Here is a 21,020-nt window from a genome sequence, read left to right as displayed (position 1 = left end):
TATTAGTTATATAATACTTATGCCATTGTTAACTTTTTCTTTTGTAAAATTAAATCCGGCTGTTTATCTTACAGTGAAAACAGAGAAGAAAACAGTGCAGTTCAGTGATGAAGTTCAAGTAGAGACAATAGAACCTGAGCCAGAACCAGTTTATATTGATGAAGTAAGTATGGTAAAAATACTAATTGGTATTAAATGCTCTACTGGGACAGAGCATACTTCAAAAATATGATAAAAAGAGACTGGAAAGAGAGGTTTTGTTTAAGTAATAAAAAGAACCTGCAGTATTCTCTTTTGTTTAGGAGTCTTGAAGGAATGAAGGAAATAGTTAGAAATTTCTGAAACTGAATTTGGAACTGCGTTCCGTTTAGGACCTTACTCGGATGTTGTACATCTGTTTACCTCCAAGCTAGAATCTTAATGTTGAGTGGCACATCTGCTTTCAAATTTTGCGTAAAGTAATTCAGGATACCATAGAGATCCCCATCTTGACTACTCACTAGATTTATTTCCCGGATAACCACCACTTTCTATCCTCAGACAGAAAGATCTTTTTCTGTCCCAGAAAAGTCTGAAATTCTGTTCCTCTGTAAGTAATATTTAGTAAGATATTTACAATCTCATCACAGTGAGATCCTGTAGGGTTTCCAGGAACATTCAGTCCGGGAAGTTTTTCCCCTGTTTTTTTTTTTTTTTTTTTCCCCCTCAACCTGGGTTCTGTCATTGTTTTTTGAAATGAGAAATAAGTTACTGCCTTCCTGAAGTCCTATTTAAGTCCCACCTCAAAAACTTCTCCTCAAGAGATAGTAGTTTGTAACTTGCTGAAATAGATTATCTGAGGCCTGCCTTGAGTGCCTTATAGGTTTTGTTTTCAGTGAGTCCATGGTTGATTTTTGTTTTAGTATCTTCTTTTGTTTTTAAATTTGCCGTAGTATAATTTTTAAGGAAGTAGTTAATTTGACTTTTCCCCATTTTTCCATGGTTTAAGGAGGACAAAACATGGTGTTATTTTCTACTTTCATTCCACCTATATAACTTTGTGTGAAAAAGGCTATTTATTTGATAGTGTTCAGCTAATAAATGATTAAAAATAGTTTGCATGTAATGTTTTTGGTACTTTAACCAATATAGTCTACTCCAAGACACATTTTTCAAAGAATTTATGCCTGTTTGTTTTCTAACCTTTGATAATTTTATTATAAAAGAGTTGCACTTGAACTCCTTATTTAAGCTTGACTTACTCTGAAGTAAATCCTGAAATATCTCCAAACATCATCTTAAAACAACACTTCCATTTACATTGGTAATGACATGGCTCATATACTAAATAGGCTTCATGCACTTAAAATTGCTTTTCATTGAATTTGAAGTACTCCCTCAATGTTAAAACATTTCCACTAATCCCACTAGGTGGTGGTATTGTGTATGTAATAACCAGGCTGGAAAAATAGGAATTGCTCAGAAAATAATACATGTTCAGAAGGACTTGTAGGACTAAAGGAGTATTCTGCACGTTCCGCTTGTTACCACTATTTTTTCTCATATGGCTTTTTCTAGTTCAAGCATCTCCATTCCTGTAAAGTAGCTTGTATCATTTGTATTTCCTTAAAGTAAATCTAGTTGATTCTCAAGTGCCAAGAGATCAAAATGGCTGTTGAGAACAGCTGCTTTAGTTTACTGTCTTGAAAGGGCTAATTCCCTTGCTGCCACATGTGCCCTAATTATACAATTTGTGTTCTAGGATAAAATGGACCAACTCTTGCAGATGTTACAAAGTGCTGATCCATCTGATGACCAGCCAGACCTCCCAGAATTGCTTCATCTTGAGGGTAACAAAAAGGAATGAGCTTTTTCATTGTTGTTTTCCCCACTGGTAATTTTCAGTATTAACACAAATTGAAACTAAGCTGAAACTACTTCAACTTCATGTGCATGTGAGAAGCATGCCTGAGAAAAGTGCCTGAGCCATAATTATCTTCTCACTTCTTGTTTCCCACATCTCTGAGACCAAAGTTCAAAATGTTAACTTAAAAAAAGTCTACTTTTCTCTAAAGAAAACTGTTTTCTATATTATTTTGCTTTTCAAGACACGTAGATACTTACTTCAATCATATTCATCCATTATTTTTTTCCTTCGTAGAGTAGCACAGCATGAGTGGCAAAAGGAGTGTCAGGAAGGTTCCATGAGAGGAAGCAGAAATGCTGTGAAGGTTTAGAATAGACCTGTGGGTGTCCCACATGCTTTTCACTTGCATGTGTATTTCTGGAGGAGCAAATACCTCATGGAGTGCTACAAATCATCCTACTCTTTTAGTATCAAATTGTTCTGACTACCTCTTCATAGAGGCATTATAGATTATTTTACCTAGGTTCATAGATGCACAAAAATTTTTTGAATGGAATTTGGGAAAGGAAGAAAGGAAACTTACCAATTATGAGACAGAACATAGGCTTAAACTGACAATTCAGATGATACCAGACTTTTATTTTAAAATATACTTTTAAAATTGTACCACTACTGAAAACTTTAGCTGGATCTCGTTCTTAAATTGTTCATGATGCTACCTCTGTTATTAAAATTTTTTTGGTATACAGGTTATAGTCATTAACTAAAAAAAAAAAATGAGCTAGTATCTATTTCTATTTTTTTTATTGCTTTCTGACTTTGCAGTATAGAAATGTTATTACTCTGATATATTTTAATGTCTTTCTATTCTAGCAATGTGCCACCAGATGGGACCTCTCATAGATGAAAAATTGGAAGATATAGACAGGTAAAAAGAAATGTCATGTGCATTGACTGAAATTAAAATTCATTCTTAGAAATACCAGAGTTATTACTTGAAAATATCTTAATATCTGTGAATTCTGGCAAAAAAAAGTGTATTTATTAGTAGTTTCTCTGAGAAGACGTCTGAGGATTTTTTTCCCATAATCACATAATAATTTATAGTGTTGTACCATTTGACTCTCTGGCACTTGTCAGGCATCACTTCACAATAAGAAAATGTTACTTAACAAACCTCATGAAATTACTCTGTTTTCTCTGTCCTATACTAAAGTTATCTAAATGGTAGAATGAACTGTAAAATATCTTTTCTAGGAAACATTCAGAACTTTCAGAACTCAATGTTAAAGCAATGGAGGCTCTTTCTTTATATAACAAATTGATGAATGAGGACCCAATGTATTCCATGTACGCAAAACTACAAAACCAGCAGTATTACATGCAGTCATCTGGTGTTTCTGGCTCTCAGGTATGGATGTAACCTTTAATAGCCATTGAGCTTATCAAATTCATGCTGACTAAGCAGTGTTTTCTCTTGGGTTTTTTTGCACAGTATGTCAAAAAATAAAACCAAAAATGTTTGTTTTCATCTAAAAGCTTTGGGTGCTCTCCTTTTGTGCGTTCTAACACTTTTAGTGTTTTTCTGTTCAGTTCCTTTTGATCAAGGAAAAAGCCCATCCTGGCCTTTAAGTTGCATCAAATTAAAAAACAAAACTGCTAGGGCTTTTCATAGTGGATCAAAGAAAATAATCAACCAAAGGAGTACAATTTCTCCACATGTACTCACAGATAATTTGACATGAAAATAATGCTGTGAAAGAATTACCATTTTTAACTTCAGTAATTTAAATGATAAATGCTCTTCCTGGATATTTTAAAAAAAAAAAGGAAACTAAAATATTTGAGAGGATGTGTTTAAGTTCTGAAGTTGGATATTAAATAACAAATTTTCCTGTATTTTATTTTTAATATTTATTTAACTTCCTAGGTTTATCCAGGGCAAACTCAAGGTAATGCATATTTGGTGGCAGGGAGTGCACAGATGGGCCACATTCAAGGTTACAATCTTCCTCCAGAGCAGCTCCCTTCTCTCAGCCAAGGCACAGTTACTCCATCTGCCAGCTCAGTAATTCCTGGTCAGCCTGCACAGACGTCTTACACAAAGTAATTTTAAATATTTTTCTATTCAAGTTTAAATCAATTTAAACAGACTCTTTTTAAAATTACAGAAATATAATTATTAATATGACTGAAAGATACTTTAGTGGAATTGTTTCCAGAGTGCTTATTATTGGTGTCATGTATTTGGCAAAAATTCCTGACAAACTTAAGGGTTTTTTTTGTTTGTTTGCTTTTTCTTGTTTTTGTTTTGTTTTTGTTTTGGGGTTTTTTAAAAATTTTATCTAATTTTAAGTTTTCTGTATAGGAAATATGTAATTTATATAGCTCTATACTTTTTTTATATAAACCAGAGAAAATTATATGGACATGATATAGTAGTAGCAGTAACTTTTAATATACTTTTAACATTGAAGATTATCTGCAGCTCTCTCTGGCTCTGCGTAATTCCTGAGAGTGTATATTCTACTGTTCCTTTGTCAAATATTTTACCACAGAAGAATGGGAAGAATTCTGCTTATTTTGGGAAAGAAGTTAATGGGCTATGATTACTTACTAAAGCTTATACAGCTTACCCAAATAAAGAAGCTAAAAGAGGCTTTCTTCATTGGGTAGATGGCCAAAGATGCTAAGTTTTGGTTAAGTTTCCTGTATTGTGGAAAGGTTTGGGGATTTTGTTAGTTGGTTTTTGTTTGTTTGGGTTTTTGTTTTTGTTAACTCTCTGTGGAAAGTACAGTAATTTCACTATTATAAGCCGCACCATTTTGACTAAAATTTTGGTCCGAACCCAGAAGTGCAGCTTGCAATCAGGTGCAGCTTATATATGGAGAAAGAACAAAAAGTTGCCAACACCCGGAAGTGTGGCTTATAATAAATTCTAACAAGCTGAGAGAGACATCTATCTTGAGTCATTAATGTATTTGTCAGTCTTTGTCCTCAAAGGTATTAATTTGGGATAGTACAGCATACAATGGTAAAGTGAATTTCTGCATATTCATCTGACTTGTTTTGCCATTTAAAACTGTTTGTTGGGTTTTGTTTATTTTCATGAACAGAATGGAAGATAGATGGTATTCTATGTTGCACCTTAAAATAAAACAGAAGTAGAGATTAAAGGTCTTGCTTTAAATCCATGGGGAGTATCTATTGTATGTTTAAGTCAGAGGAGTGTGTTTGAGTTTCAATGGGAGTACTATTTGGCTACAGTTTTAAATATGCAATGTGTCCAGAGTTAGATTTTTGTGTTTATAAATAGAACAACTGAAGAAGAAATACAGTTTTACTGTTCTGTTGGTAAATTGTTTGTTAATTCTACTTTAATTATTTTTTCTCTCTTTTTTGTTTGTTTCTTTTTTTTCAGTGCAATGGTTGGTTCTGTTGCTGGTTCTGTTACCTACTCTAACCAACCTTCAGTGTACAGTCCACCACCTGGTACCGCTGATGTTGCTGCTTATCAGAATGCTGGAACTAATATGTCCCAGGTGCCAAACTATAACTTAGCACCTACAGCTCTGCCACAGACAGCAGGCAGTCAGCAAGCACCTCCACAACAACCACAGCCTCCACCACCTCAACAGCCACAACATAGTTACTCACAGAAGGCTCTGCTATAGGATCCAGGACTTCTGATTTCTAATCTTCTTTAACCTCTGCTAAAGGCAGTTGGTGATTCTATGAGTTTCTTCATTTAGTCTCTTAAACTTTGTTTATCCTCAGCTTAATAAGAATTTCTCTTGGTGAACAAGTTCAATTTGCACTGACTTTTTAGGATTTTTTTTTTTAATTTTGCGGAGGAACTGATATATTTAGGAAATTTAATTCCTTTTAAAATGCCTAAAAACTGGTACAAGATTATTTATGTATGGTTAAATTGGCTAGTTTGTGAAAACTCAACCATTGCAAACTGTTGTGGCATATATGTTATGTACATATAGTGTATGATTGCAGTAGTGCCCATTTCGTATAACTGTCGTGGTCATGTGAATATATTTAACACAATGTTTAAAAATAATTTGCTTTACTATTTTATTTTTATCATGAACTGACAACCATGTTTCATGTCTAGTTTTAAGACAGATGCAATGTCTTTTTCCAATGCAGGAAAAACAGCAATTCTGCATATCATGGTTACAATTACAAGCTAAGGTCTATATATGAATTTACAAACTTAGACAAGTTTCACTACTTCTTGAATTGAACACAAATGTATCATGACTATTAGATAGCTTATCTACCAAAGTAAACTTGTTAACTAGAAAATTATTTGGGGAGATAACAGCAAATTATGATTCTGCTTCAGACATAATTACTAACTTAAAACTACCATTCAGAGGCTGCTAACTTATCATGGGACCATGAAACAGATCAGGATCTTGCATTTTATCATATTACATTTATCATGTAATTTATTTTTCCAAGTTGTTTTTTTAAAGTGCAAACCGGAACTCTGTGTGTTGGTAGAGATAACACCAAAGAAAGACAGAGGAATTGATTTGAAAGAAACAATGGAGTTTTAAACTGGACACACCACATGAATTACACTATTTTATTCAAGTCTTCTTTATTAGAACATGGAGAATTATGGACATGTAAATCACTTTGCTGAACAAACCTTCAGGGCTTCATTTTATCTCTTGTGGCCTTGCTTAGCAATTTGTTCTGTTTACTGTTCTAACACAAACACTTCTGCCTTAAATGTCTGTTTCAATTTCCAGTTGTACCATTTATTAGCCCTTCTATAGTTTGAATAGTTTATGAGGCATCTCATCTAAATCCACTTTTAGGTTACTTTAAATTCTCTTCTGCAGCAACATGCATTAGCCTGTTTTAAACTCTCGTGTTCCTCAGTAACTTAGCCACATGCTTTGTAAAGCATGGTATTTTTTTTCTGTGGATGAGGTGCTGCAAAAGAAACGTGGTAATGGAAGGCAGCATTTTCAGGTGTGCTTGAGCAGAGTTTCTCGTACAAAGACTGTTGTTACTTTGCATTTCTATTCCATCTAGTAATGCATCCTGGTTTCGTCTTTTCTAGCAACTCTAATTCCACTACAGCAGTACTAGATGGCTTCAACACCAGATCTGCTTTTAGTCCTGTGTGTATGTCAGAAGTTGTTTGGTTTGTGTACTGTATTTTAGTGTGATGCTTCTGGAATTAAATGTTGCAATTGTACATTATATTATAAAATGAGCTCTGTTATCCCATATACTTCTGCATCTGTTCACAATTACCTAACCTTTGTTTCACTATTTAATTGACATCAGCGTTTTGCCAGATACTTTCAGATGACTGCTTTGCATAACTTCTGACAGGTTGTTACAAAACATGCCCATGGTTGACCTGTTCCAGTTGGGGATGTTCTAGCCAGCTGGTTGATCTAATGCTAGGATTTTCACATATTTGTTTTCTCTAAAATTTTTAAGCATCCTTGCAAACTGTCATTAATTATTTCAATACTTGGTGTCATCACAAAAGCCTGTGGAATTTGAAAGGAAATACTAAAGAGAGAATAATAATCCAACATACTGTCATGGATTATTTTGTATGGATTGAAGAAGTGATGTCTTTAGAAAGGACTTGTAGTATAATTTAGATAGTGTTCTCTGTATGCATTAGGTATCTTATTCCAAAATCAGATATTCAATGTGTGTTGAAGTGTATAATTTATACAAAAGTGAAAATAATTTTTTATTCCATTGTTCTTAGTCCCTGATTCAAGGAGAAACTTGAAGCATCAAGCTAGTCTTTTTGATATAAAATTCTTAGATTTTCCTGTGTTGTGCCACATGTTCCCTAATACGGACAGGTGGAACTTCTGTACAGAAATGATCCAGAAAAAATACATTTTGTTAGTAATTTGTCACATTTTTAAAATTTCTTGAAGGTTTTCCTTGATATAAAGAAATGCTAGATCCTGGTTTTTCATTTGAGCCTTGTGTGTATCACAGTTTTTCTGCTCTCCGACTTGCTTATTTTGACCATTCATCTGTTTCTATGTAAATGAAAATCACCTTTCATGTTCATTATGACAAAAAAAACTCCACTTTCTAAAATTCAGTGCCCCTTTAAATTCAGTATAAACAAAGTTGTAAAAAAAGATAGACACTTTCTATTTTTCTTCATGCTTTTCTGCTCTAAAGGATCTCCTGTAGCAGGCTGGGAATTCTAGTTGACTTTGAATCAGAGTCCATTGTCTACAACTGGTGGAGTAGGTCACTGTAATTTTAGGTTCCAAGTCATAGTGTTTCTGTTGCAACTTACGTTTTCCATTTTATGTGGAATTTTCAGATTAAATTTAATTTGGAGCTGTATTGTTCCATGTTGATTTTTCTTATCAGAAAATATCTTCCTGCTTGGTTGTGCCCTGTATGCTCAATACTCTGAAGTGATGCCACCTTCTACTTTGCTAGATGCTGTCATCTCATGAATTCCTGCAGTCGTCCTCTCATATTCTCTGATAGCTTAGAAATGATACTTCAGTCCACCTCCTCTCTGCTTGTTTGTTACTGTGAACCTGGAGATGCCATTGCTGGTGCTTCTCTGCTATGATTTATTCTCATATTCCTTGTTTATGCATTGTTTTGACCAAGTTCACTTATGTTCTACCTTACTATGGTATTGAACACCGAAACGTTAGTGAGCAGGGGAAAGTGCACACATATCTACAGTGTGGAAAAGCTTTTTAGCAATTAAATAAAGTGTTAGAATGTAAACTATTTGAAAGTAAGGAATCATTGGAAATGCTATTCATGGTCCAATAAAAAGACCCGATTTTTTTAATGTCTTGTTTCTTTACATGTAAATTGTCAATTTAAGGCTTAAATATGTTCAAGATATTTTGTATAACCCTTTTTTACTTAACCCTTTCATTAAGGAATACAAAAATGCTAATTAACTATGGAAGGGATATTTCAGTGGCTTGGTTAGCATGAACTGGAGCAAACTCTGGAAAGTGCCTTCTGTGCATTTCACTTCTATGAGCAAAATTTTTTTAGCCATTTGTATCATCTCAATTTATGTGGGCATGACAAAGCTGTCAAGATTTACTGTAAAACCTCCCAGGAAAAATACTGGGATACTATGTTAAAATTTTCTGTACTAATGTCATGGCAGTGTGTTCCAGAGTGTGCAGCTGCAGAAACAGTCACAGTGTATTTTCCCACCTCTTTTTAACTGGTGCTGTGTAGATGTGTCTGTAATGTCATTGACCAAAGCACATAGAGACAGCAGTAAAAAGGAGCAAAATACCAAAATTCCTGCAGACTTTTCAAAAGGTGTGGAGCAGCATACTGCCTTCATGGTACAGTTACTCTTCATGAATTTTGAGGCAGAAGGAACTGAAATAAATCTGAACTTCAGAAAATTTTGCCAGATTTCAAATGGTTAGATGTAACAGACATAGGTTTGCTTTTAATACCATGTACATATTTTGCTGATTGAATCTAGGCTGCTACTTCTCAGATTTCCTCTAGATGGCAGGAACATGAGATTTACACTGCTTAATACCTCATTCTCCAATTTTTTTGTTATTTTCTCTAATATCACTTAATTTTTCACTTCTATTTCAAAGATATTTGTGCAGTCTTTATATACAAAGGTCTTACTTTATTCCTTCTCTGCTGGGCTTCACAGAATGAAAAAAGACATCTCTAATTAGAGCAGCTACACTGGCACTTTGAATTACACAACTGCACCTTCCTCTGGAGAACATGTATGTATCTGTTTTGAAGAACAAGGGAGCATAATTTTTCCAGTTAAAAACCTGAAGAGATATTTTTAAAGAAAAAGGTGGGATAAAAATTACAAAAACCTCCATTGCCAACAACAGGCAGAATCATTTTTTACTCTATTATTCAATCTTAGTAAAGCTGATCAACTCCACACTACAGCTCTTCCTTTCTCGTTTTCAGCTGCAGTGAATATTGACCTTCATACAAACACTGTCCAACACCATAGGAAAACATGGAGAAAGCCTTGACATTTGAACCTTTTGCCTCAGTATGTAAAAAACACTATGTACATTTTTGAAGCCTTGTTTCTTAAATTAGGATGGTTGCATTTAAAAACATTCCATTTGCTACTATGTAAATTGCAGATCTAAAGTTCCCTTTTCATGCTGCTACCTTGGCAAAAAGGTGGTAGGAGTTTTTGTTCTATCCTGCATGTTCTGGAATCCAAATAATTTTTGTCTTTGTCATGAAAAAGAAAAACCTGCTGCAGTCTGCTTTGGTTTTAATAAAGTGTACACAGTAGTAAAGTGCATTTATGTTTGGCTTTGTTTGTTTTGATGCTCCCTTTGATGTTGGCATATGTATATATTTAGATATACTGCACTGTTGTACAAGAATTGTTTTAGTAAATAACACTATTTGTAAAAACTGTTAATTGTTTTTGGTATGAATGCAAAATATTAAAGTTGGAGTATTTAGTTGATTATGTTGCAAAGTCAATTTATAAATTTTATGGGAGAATAATTGAAAAGGACTTATTTTGCTGGAAGGTCTTAGAGAAACAATAAGCAAGGTCTGTTAGAAGTACTTAAATTTTCTGGTGTCAGTTGGGGTGAAAGTGGGGATTTTGATCTGGCTGGGGAGGATTTGATCTGGTTGGGGAGGATTTGTGGGTTTTTCCGTTTGATGCTTACACATAAATTATATTATCTTTTTTAAAACAATATGTCATGGATTTCCTTCAGCTAACCCAAATAATCAATTGTAGATCTTATTTCAAATATGCTGCATGTCCTCTATCTTTTGGTAAATACAGAATGAGTATTTTAAAGGGACTTTAAAGAACATATGGAAGCAACAGTGTCTGTACTGTCATGTAGATATTTGGTTACAGGTGAATAAGTAGATTCTATGGTAGCCTGACAGTAATTCCATTTCTGATGACAGCAACACAAAGTAGTGTAGAACCTGGTGTTTTGATTGATGGGAAATGTCTTGAAAATCAGGCTAAAACCTGGTTTATGAATCTTAAAATGCTGTCAGAATTGAAGCTTAGTAGACTTGACAGCTGTATGCTGTGTTCTGAAAACAATGTTAAGCATAATTTTTTTGCTTAAACCAATGTAGACCATGGACTTTGGGAGCGGTGGGCAGCAGTATCACTTTGCCCTGTTCTAAGGGTCTCTTCCTGAAAATGTGAGCCAAACTCCTTAGGACAAGAGATAATGTGATTGTGGGTGAGTTTGGTAGGATAATTTGTGTCTTTCAAGAGAATATTCAAGTGACAGAACTAAAAGACCTGCAGGTTGTATAGAAATGAAACTTGTTCTGTTTTTGAACAGAGAGGGGCAATTAATGTTGAGTTTGCTTTACTGGCTGTCTCTTTTAGATAGAAAGCATTTCTGTTGAGATGCCTTGATGAAAATAGATTTTTGAGAGTTTGTTTCATAGTATTTAAGGCTTATTGTAAATCTGTTGCCATGAACCTGGGCATGAGGTAATATAAGCGTCAGTCTGTATTTAAGGAGCTGGAACGAACTTAAACTTTTGAAGAACTGGTTCATATGCAATGTCTTCATAGCGCTCACTTCATATCACATTTATGAAGCTGGACACCTTAATGAATTGTCTTATCACAGTAGCTAGTTTTTGAAGTCTTACTCTACTCTGTTGCAGGATAAAGATTTTTATCTCTCACAATAAATTTAAATTTCTGGATTATTTTAAGTCAAATCTGGTTTTGTCAATACTGACTGTGATCTATGTTTTAAGTGAGAAATGAGAATTAAGCAATTGTGAGAGAACCTGTGTAAGAATTTCCACTGATTAAGGCTTATTTGTACTAAAATTCACGTCAACCCTGGGAGTGAACATGGGCAACACGCAGTAATGCAGATAATCATATAGGGCTAAAAAAGGCAAATACGTATTTTGAGTTAAAGGTTTAGAGCATTTTTAGCAAAGTCTTCTGATATAATATATAAGGATTGTGATGATTGTAGCACCTAATATTTTGCTTTGACTTTGCTTAACACTGTTAAGTACGGGTTTTGAGACCTTATGCATGCACCCTTGATTGCTAACAGACAGTGCAGCTTGGTGCCTATGCCTCATGCTCCCAGGCTTGGTGACATCCTCTGCCTTAGCAGCTGTGCTTTGGACCCTCATAGAAAAGCAGGATCCAGCAAGAACCTGGGGGATGCTCAGCAGAGCCTGTCATCATTGGGACATTGCTCAATAGCACAAACTCTGACTGGTCAGTTGTCTCTGTTTACCACTTTCCGGCTACAGGAAGCACACATATCAAGGAATGGAGTCCTTCGACGTATATGTATTTGAACCACTCACAGTTTTGAAGCTTGGTTTGATGCTCTGACTGCTACTGAAATCATACTGGAATCTATTTGTAGCCAGTGGTGATGGCTCACCCCTGTTGACTCATTCATCCTCAGGTATTTGTGCATTATGCAGATGTGTTTTATTTTGCAGTCTATGTGTCAGATTATTGCAACTTACTGTGCTTCTTATAGGAACGTGAACATTTAATTCCCTTGGTTTTCATGGCTTTTAGACTTGTGAAAATTCTCCCAAATTAGTCTTTTTCTTTGCCTTGTGAAATACTGTTATAGCTGCTGCTGAAGAATGGTTAAGCAAATCCTTCAACAAAAATCATATGGCCTGATGATTTATAGGTAATACAATGATTTTTATAAAAATATGTTGGTTTACATAAGAACAAATGGAAGTCTCTAGCAAATGGCAGAGAAGTCATGGTTCTCTGAACCTGAGTTTGAACACAGGGTCAGAACAAAGCATCTCACTGAAATGTGCTATCGAAACTTTCAAATAAACCGTTTGGGTTTTTTTTCAGAGAAATCATGGGTGGTGTCTAAAAAATTCTTGTTAGAGGAAAAAGGACCAAAGTTTGGTTCCAAGTTGTTTAGTGATACATGGTGCTAGTTCCTTCCTACTTGCTAATTTTATTCCCTGCAGGATTTAGAAACACAAATACTCTAGTATATGTGGTAAATCCATCATAAAATTTTATGAGTAGTTTGCCGTACACTCTGTGTTCCTGTCAAGATTCACAGAATCATAGAATGGTCTGTGTTGGAAGGGACCTTAAAGATTATGTAGTTCCAAATCCTCTGTCATGGACAGGGACACCTTCCACTTCCACAGAACCACATTCAGCCTGACCTTGAAGAATTCCAGGGATGGGGCATCCACAACTTCCCTGGACAATCTGTTCTTAACTGTTGTTAAGAACTGTTACTACATTGCAATACTGTTTCACATGTAGGCAGCAGCCAGGTAAAAACAGTGTTGACCTCCTATATGTTCAATTTTATTTTTATAATGTTCTACTTCTCTATTAAGGAATATGATCTCCTGACTGATCACTGCCAAACCAGTTTTTATTACCAACCCTACTGCATGTTCCACAACAGTAAATCCTGTAGGCTTAAAAATCTTTCCTATCAACAAAGTCAGAAAAAAGTCTCCCTTTCATGATTCCCTCTTAAACTCTGGGATCCTTCAGGACAGATGTAGCCTTATCTACATATTCACAGAATATTTAATCCTGCCTTGTACACAGAGTTTATTAGAATATCAAAAATTGTCTCTATTTTCTTTTTCCACTGGGGTTACAAAGTCCTTTGGAAAATAAAGAACTTGTCCCCTGAGGTACAATAGTCTTAGGTTAATTTCTATTAAGAATAATAATCAGTTCTGCATAAGATCAGCAGCACAAGACTAAAGAGATTGCATTTCATTTGAGAAAGTTGGTAAGAAAGGATCTTTGCCTTCTTTGGTAGGAGAATGCTGTATTCAAGTATTGATACAGATGTCACTTTTGGCATATACTTTGCATGAATAGTAATCTTTCCCCCACTGATTTTCAATCTTCCAGCTATTGTGACTCCTAAAGCAAAACTGTAAGGGATGTTATGCTGTTAAGTGGATCTTGACTACAGATTCAGTCTGTCATAATTACCCAGAAATACTTTGTCTGAATTCCTCAGCTAAACTAGACTTGACAAGCTATCAATAGCTTGTTACAGGTATTCAGTCTTTTTTATTTGTAATATTTGTTTGTCTTGCAGAAATGAACAGAAGAGGCAAGTGTTGAAGGTATCTCTGGTAAAACATGGAATGTAGTAGTCAAAATTTTCAGGTAATATTCTACTTCAGAATAACAATGACAAGCAAGAGACCATCATGAAATGTTTTTAATCCCTGTTCTTAGTGCTTTACAGCTAAATATGGCTTCTCTTTGATTTAGCATGATATATGGGGCAGGGTCTCAAGGAATTGAGAAAGGTGGAGAGATTGAAAGAAAAAAAGCAAGAGAAAACTTGAAGTGAACGATGCAATTAGAAGAGACAAAGAAGGAAGAAGACTTTGTGCAAATTAATGAATCTTTATTATTAAAGCTTTGTTTCTAGGAGGACACATATGCTTTGTATAGAGAGGATTCATCCACAGAAACCCTCAATTTCTGTAAACCAAGCAGTATTTTAAGTCTGTGTCAAAAGTCAACCAGGCCTCTGAGTGAAATCAGAGTTATGGCATGTTCTGTAATTTCAAGAGATTTACAGAAGTTTTCTGCTTTGGGTGCAGTAGTTAAACATCTCACCCAGGAGAATTAAAAAACCAAACAAAATTTAAGGATGTTTAAAGCAAGCCTTTTTGGACCATGTTCTGACTCCAATGGCATGTGATATCTTGAGCACTTAATGTTCACCTTCAGTTGTTTACATTTGCACTGACTAGTTTGTAGGGAGAATGAGGTTTTAAGATTTATGAAGCTCTTCAGCTTTCTTCCCCCTATACCTGTGTTTTCTGTTTGCCACTTGGATCTCAGCTTTAAAAGTGTAAAGGAAGTGCGGGATGTATATGTGGAGCATGGTTTACTATATCCTGCTTCACTGCCTGTGTGACTTCTGCTGATTTGGTTTCCTGTGAAAACTGATGGATCAGCTCACTTCTGGTCATAGATAACAGGCAGGAAGAGCTGCCAGAACTCCTAAGAAGAATAGTCCATTAAAATACTGCATGTAGAACAGAGCTGAAGTGAGTATTTTTATTTTAGGAAGAAAAAGCAAATGTCATGTTTTGGTACTGCAGAAGGAAGCCACTCTCAGAAAATATAGATATTTTGAGTTGTTCATGATTTCAAGCCCATTACTCTACAGAAAGCTTAGATAAGGTGACAATGTCAGAATGAAACACAGAGAGGACGAAGTTGTTGTTTCGTTGCTGTCTGGGTTGCTTGGCAGGCTGCCACAGTGGGGCTGCCTGAGCAGCTACACACTGTTCTGGGCGAAATAACAAATGGCACAGTTGCTGCTCTACCTTCAGAAAGGCTCTAGGATTCTCTTGTGCTGAACTAAATGCTGCAGATATCTAATTTCTGGTGGAGGTAACTTGGGTTTAAATGCAGATAGCATAGCTAGCTACTAGTCAGTGAAATACTAGTTTGTTTTATCTAGGACTGTCATGGTGCTTGAAATTACAGAAGTCATTTGAAATATTTAAAAGTTTCTTCTATGAAATAGTGGAGATGGAAAATTGTAAAAAAGATACTGACAAAGTCTCAAAAATTTAATCAGTCTAACTAACATCTAGGTTTCATATTTTCAAATGAAACCAGTTCCCACTGAAATAAGGCATCAAAATAAATCAGTCACAACTGTGGCTGATCTGCTATTAGCCAAGGTGCCAGTAAAGGCACCAAATCCAAGCTCTGGTCTGGGATTCTTATGCCTTTCCTCTAGGTAACATTCTTTCCCAGTTGTGTTTTGAGGTTTTGGCTTGGTTTTACTTTTTTTTTTTTTTTTTTTTTTTAATTTGACTTGCTTAAGAAATGTTCATCTGTGGATATACCAACAGAAATTGGAGTCTAGGCCACCTATAGATAATCTATATCTGTATGAAAACAGGAGATGAAATTCTTCTGGTAACAGAACTGCTGCTATTTGGTCAGGGAGGAGGTACAGGACTGTTTTGTAGCAAAGATGGGGAGGTTGTATGAGGCTCCTCAGCCCAGCAGTGTTGTCAATATCCACATATGTGAGGGCTGATCTCCACTGCTGGTGCAAAAAAATTGTATAAAAAACACAGAAAATACTGTGGAAATATTGTACCCTGAATATTGGACAGGACATTTTTCAGCTAGGACCCAGATGCTGCTGCCTTCTGTTTTGGTCTTTGACGTGATTTTGAGACCCACCTGGCTCCCTGCTCTTCTGAAGGAAGCTTTCATGATTGTACTTAATCGCTTCATCTGCAAACAAGTTTTATCATGGTGTAACTACCTCACCTGGGAATTGCCATTGTCTTGCAAGTATTGATAGTCCTACCCAGGAGCCTACATCAGCATGTCTTAAACTGGAGAAATGAGGCATGGGGTGACTGAGCCATGCACCACGAACAAGCAAAAAATGGAATCCGAGTCACTTACTCAGGTGCTTCTGGCCTGAGTAATTTCAGTCCTGGTTCATCCAGCACTTTTAAGGTGGCAGGTTTTTCAGGGTAATGTAGTGCTGTACATGTTTTTTGGTACATATTTTATTAACTTTGCAGTTCTTGCAAAACTTCTTAAAATTCAAGGCAAGACTGTTGAATTTCACAGAAATTACTATCTACAGACTTAGACTCACCCCTTCTATGTCATCAAAACTTCATAAGAGAACAAAGTAAACTTTTGTTTTCTCTTTATCTTTGTCCCACTAAGTCTTGTGCAGGAGACACTGCATCAACAAGAGGTGGTAAACTCTCTGTCTCTTGGAGCCTCACTGCCCTGAAGTTCAGTTTCAGAGGAGCAGATGGAGGAAAAAGTGAAAAGGCTCATTGCAACTCCAGGAATGCAGGCTCAGGCTCAAGTTAGGTAAGACCAAGCATAAGAGTGGCATCTAAACGGGTCCTCTATTTATTGCTTCTGCTTTGCTCCATCCACTGACAGCATGGGGAGGTTAGGATGACTGTACTAGAGTTTTAGGACATGTAGGTGCTGAATACATTTGAGTATTTTCTTATTTTTTTCTTTTGGTTTTTCTTTTGGTGGGATTTAAAGTACTTACAGTAATTTCACGACCATAAGGCGCACTGGGCTATAAGGCGCACCCCCCGGGAGTCGGCAAAATCCGCAACTTTGTAGATCATATAAGGCACACAGGACTATAAGGCGCACTTTTTTTTGCAGCGAGGCTCCGCCCCCAGCTCCCCCCCGCGGTTGCTGGCCGAGGCCCCGCCTCAACCCGGCAGCCATGGGCCCCCGGGACTGCCTGTACCCGGGAGGGGCAGTGCCGCAGGCCCCCGGGCCCTCCTCCATCCGGCAGCCATGGGCCCCTGGGCCCGCCTCCACCCGGCTGCTGTGGCACTGCCGGCTCCCCCCACGGCTCACGGCTCATACTTCTGGGGTGGCAAATGTCGCAACTTTGTGCATCATATAAGGCGCATCGGACTATAAGGCGCACTTCCGGGTTCAGGGGAAAATTTTAGTCAAAAGGGTGCGCCTTATAGTTGTGACATTACTGTACATAGAAATGAATTAAATTTATTGGCAGTGTATTACTGCATTATTTTTATTTTTTTTCTCTCCAGTGGTCACGATTTGTTGTTGAGATAATGGTATTGTAAAACCAGTGCTAGACTGGATCCTACTTATGTGTTGTTTTGTTCACTGATCCCGTTAGCTGTGTTGTGTGCTTGCAGAAGTCAACAAGATGAGCTTAAGCCTTGTAAAGCAAGAAAAAGTGCTGCAAGTGCTCACAACCCTTCCTTCTACTAGCTCCTGTATGGAGGAAATGTGTCTGATTCAGCTTTAGCTACACTTGAATTAAACTCTGGTGGCTGTTGATCCACACCCAGTGTTCACAGGTTTGTGTACTGGCTCTCTCAGTTCATACACAGCACTGTATGAATTAAAATATTTTGCCTCAAATTCATAGATACATTTAGTATAACTATCATTGAAAATCTTTGAGAAAATTAAAGATTTCTCTCCATTTTCTGTGATTTTCCTCTTATCTTTTAACTCCTTTTGATCCTGAAAGATTCTGGTTTAAACAAAAAAAAAAAAAAAAAGTCTTTCACTCCTAAATACTAATTAGAATGCATAGAATAGTAAAGTTCTTGAAACTACTTAGTAAATGTTTTAGTCTGTGTCTGTTGTAGTTAAACCCCAGCTGACGGCTCAACCCCTCAGCTGCTCACTCACTCTCCTGCAGAAGGATGTGGGAGAGAACAGAAAGGTGAAAGTGAAAAAACTTGTAGGTTGATATAAAGACATTTTAATAGGGAAAGCAAAAGGCTACAGGAACAAAACAGAAAAAAAAAAAAAAAAAAAGGAATTTTTCCACTACATTACAACAGCAGACAGGTGTTCAGCTACTTCCCAAGGAAATAAGGGCCTTGGGAAGACAGACACCATATCTCTGAATGTCCCCCCCTTCCTTCTCATTCCCCCAACTTTTATGGCTGAGCAAGGCATCACAGAATGTGGAATATCTCTTTGGTCCATTGGGATCAACTGACCTGGCTGTGTACCTTCCCTGCTTCTTGCCCACCCTAGCCTGCTCACTGATGGGGCAGTATGAGAAGAAGAAAAGGCCTTCAGGCTCTGCAAAACTCTTCAGTAATAACTAAAACATCACTGTGTTATCAGCAGGGATATCAAAACATATAAGGATCTGAGCTGCTACAAAAAAAATTAACATCCCAGTTGAAACCAGTACAGTGCCTAATTTTAATTATCTTCTTACAACAGTACGATCTTCCAGAAAGCTCTGTCTCCCAAATCATTCAGTAACGTGAGATTATTTAAATACTCTAGGATGACTAATGAAATACAAAAATGGTTTTAGGCTTCCATTGCAGGTAACCCACTGCAGCACCCCGTGCAAATATTAGTAATGTGTAGAAACCTATTGAATACTGTCTGAGCGATACAGGTTCCCACAGGAAACACCAAAAAACATCTTGGATGCAAATGCAAAAGCATGGATAGCAGTCCACTTGTTTTTCTTTCACACATACAATACAGGCATATTATGTTTCAAGTCTGGATATGATTTCATTTAGGACTGAATTTTCCATTTTCCAGTCTACTATAAAAGTCAAGGGCCAGTGTGGCTTCAGTATTTCAATGTATTTTGCTAGGAAGAATGACCAATTGCACGAACTGGATGTGCCACAAGAAGAGAGGATCTGACCTGTCTCAGAGAAATTCAAGCCTTTCTGTTCTGTGTGAATGTCAGCTGGCTTCCTACCCACGGGAAAGATGAAAACATATGTCTATCTAGGACATGTACCCTGTCATTAGTTATTTAGCAGAATGAGCTTTTGGTAACTTTTTGCCTACAACTCACTACAGCCCGAGATTTTGCTGAATCCTTTTGACTCAGAAGACAGAAAATCCTTCCCTTTGACTATATCAGATCAGAATATATGATTGATGATGAAAGAGGGAACCAGATCCAAGTATAATTACTGATGAGTGTGCTGCAAATGAGTCACAGAGGCTAGGTGAATTAGCCCATCAAGACCTGTGCTGCTTTAGACAGGGGGTATGTATAGACATATGTATACACACATATACATATATGTCTGTATCCTGTAAGTCTGTGTCAAAAGGGCTTTGAACTGGTAATATCTTCAGTGTATCCACTGAGTGTAAGGGACAGTGAGAAAAAGGCAGTTTTCAAATCAGGAAGGGAGGCTGGAATATGTCTCTTGGAAGTAGTTCTTCTGAAGTTTCTTTTTGGTTGGAAGAGACCTTGGGAGGTCATCTAGCATGAAGGGCTAGAAGGTCCTCTAGAAGGGTTAACTTATATCAGGTTGCTCAGCATCTTGCCCACTTGAGAAACTCCAAAAACAGCCTAGAACAGTTTCTTCTGTCACTTCAGAGTATAGCTCATTCCTGGTACAGCCACTGACAGCCAAAGAGGTATCACTACTCATCTACTTAATTCTATTTTTCTGCCTATTTGTGCCTTTGCTGCATATAACCATCACATAATCAGTCTTTACATAACCATGTCAAGACTTTGGTGGTAGTTTTATTTTTTTCCTTTGAGACTGAACTTCACACAGCATCTCCCATCTCTGATTATTTTGAACCAAAAGAATGCCACAAATGCCCAAACTTTCAGTGATAGCCTTAGAAACAGCAGTGTTCTACTTAGGGCAGCAGCATTTTTCTGACTTGTTCCTTTTAACACTAGATGTTTTCCTGGGCTTTTGAGTTTCGCAAATAGTTAGGGAAAAATAATTAGGGAAAAAAAAATATCTCCCTCACAGCAAGAGATTAAGTTTCCTACATGACAATTCATCAACACAACAATACAGAACATTGCTGATTATGGCTGAAATACTTCCCACCTCCTGTCCCTGGGCCAGGCTGTTCCTGACCTTTTTGTGGTTCTACAGATGTTGAGAGAAATTATGAACCACTTCCTCTTTACTCCCCTCATGTAGCCCCCAAGAGGACCCAGCACAGCTGGAGTGCCTAGCTGGAATCCTTTCCAATGTTAACAGGAGTTTCATTGACTTCAAATGAGCTTGTTTTCCATCTCCCTTGTTTCTTCTCCTCTTATAATAGTGTCAAAGTACCTTCTTACCCTGCTCTACCTCTTTCCATAATAATCTCATATTGGTGTTTCCCTGGATGTGCTGTACTTTCTCACCCAGAACTTCCATGAAGGAAAATTTTGACAATTTTTTAATGCTTATCAGAGATTTCCAAGTGCATGATAGCACAGGGGTACCGCCTGCTGCACAACAGCTTTATACACATGGTAGTTTTGATGCTTTACAGGTTCATAGAATCATAGAATTTTTAAGGTTGGGAAAGACCTCTAAAATCACTGAGTCCTACCAATAATCCATCACTTCCAAGCCTACCAATAAATTGTCACTCTAAGCACCTCATCTCCACATTTTTAACACTTCCAGGGGTGGTTATTCCACTATTTCCCTGGGCTGCCTGTTGCAGTGCTTGACCACTCTTTCAGGAAATAAATTTTTCCTGATATCTAGTCTAAACCTCCCTTGGTGCAACTTCAGGCCATTTCCTCTTGTCCTGTTACTTGTTACCTGGGAGAAGAGACCACCCTCCATCCCACTCAGCCCTCTTTTCAGGGAGTTGCAGAGAGCAATA

At 36.9% G+C, this 21,020-nt stretch overlaps 1 protein-coding gene across 1 annotated transcript in view; it reads left to right on the top strand.

Moving 5' to 3' along the window:
• STAM (signal transducing adaptor molecule) overlaps window positions 1–10,337 on the top strand; it is a 38,210-nt gene extending 27,873 nt beyond the window's left edge. Inside the window, exons 9-14 of the mRNA XM_033063998.1 lie at window positions 75–163; window positions 1,742–1,829; window positions 2,720–2,774; window positions 3,104–3,257; window positions 3,777–3,952; window positions 5,268–10,337. Of these exons, the coding sequence (XP_032919889.1) occupies window positions 75–163; window positions 1,742–1,829; window positions 2,720–2,774; window positions 3,104–3,257; window positions 3,777–3,952; window positions 5,268–5,520 (815 nt within the window). The 3' untranslated portion in view covers window positions 5,521–10,337. The remainder of the gene's footprint in view (window positions 1–74; window positions 164–1,741; window positions 1,830–2,719; window positions 2,775–3,103; window positions 3,258–3,776; window positions 3,953–5,267) is intronic.
• The last annotated feature ends 10,683 nt before the right edge of the window (window positions 10,338–21,020 follow it).

This window comes from Catharus ustulatus, chromosome 1, assembly GCF_009819885.2.
Source record: "Catharus ustulatus isolate bCatUst1 chromosome 1, bCatUst1.pri.v2, whole genome shotgun sequence".
Classification (NCBI taxonomy): domain Eukaryota; kingdom Metazoa; phylum Chordata; class Aves; order Passeriformes; family Turdidae; genus Catharus; species Catharus ustulatus.
This window is presented reverse-complemented; position numbering and strand designations above follow the sequence as displayed.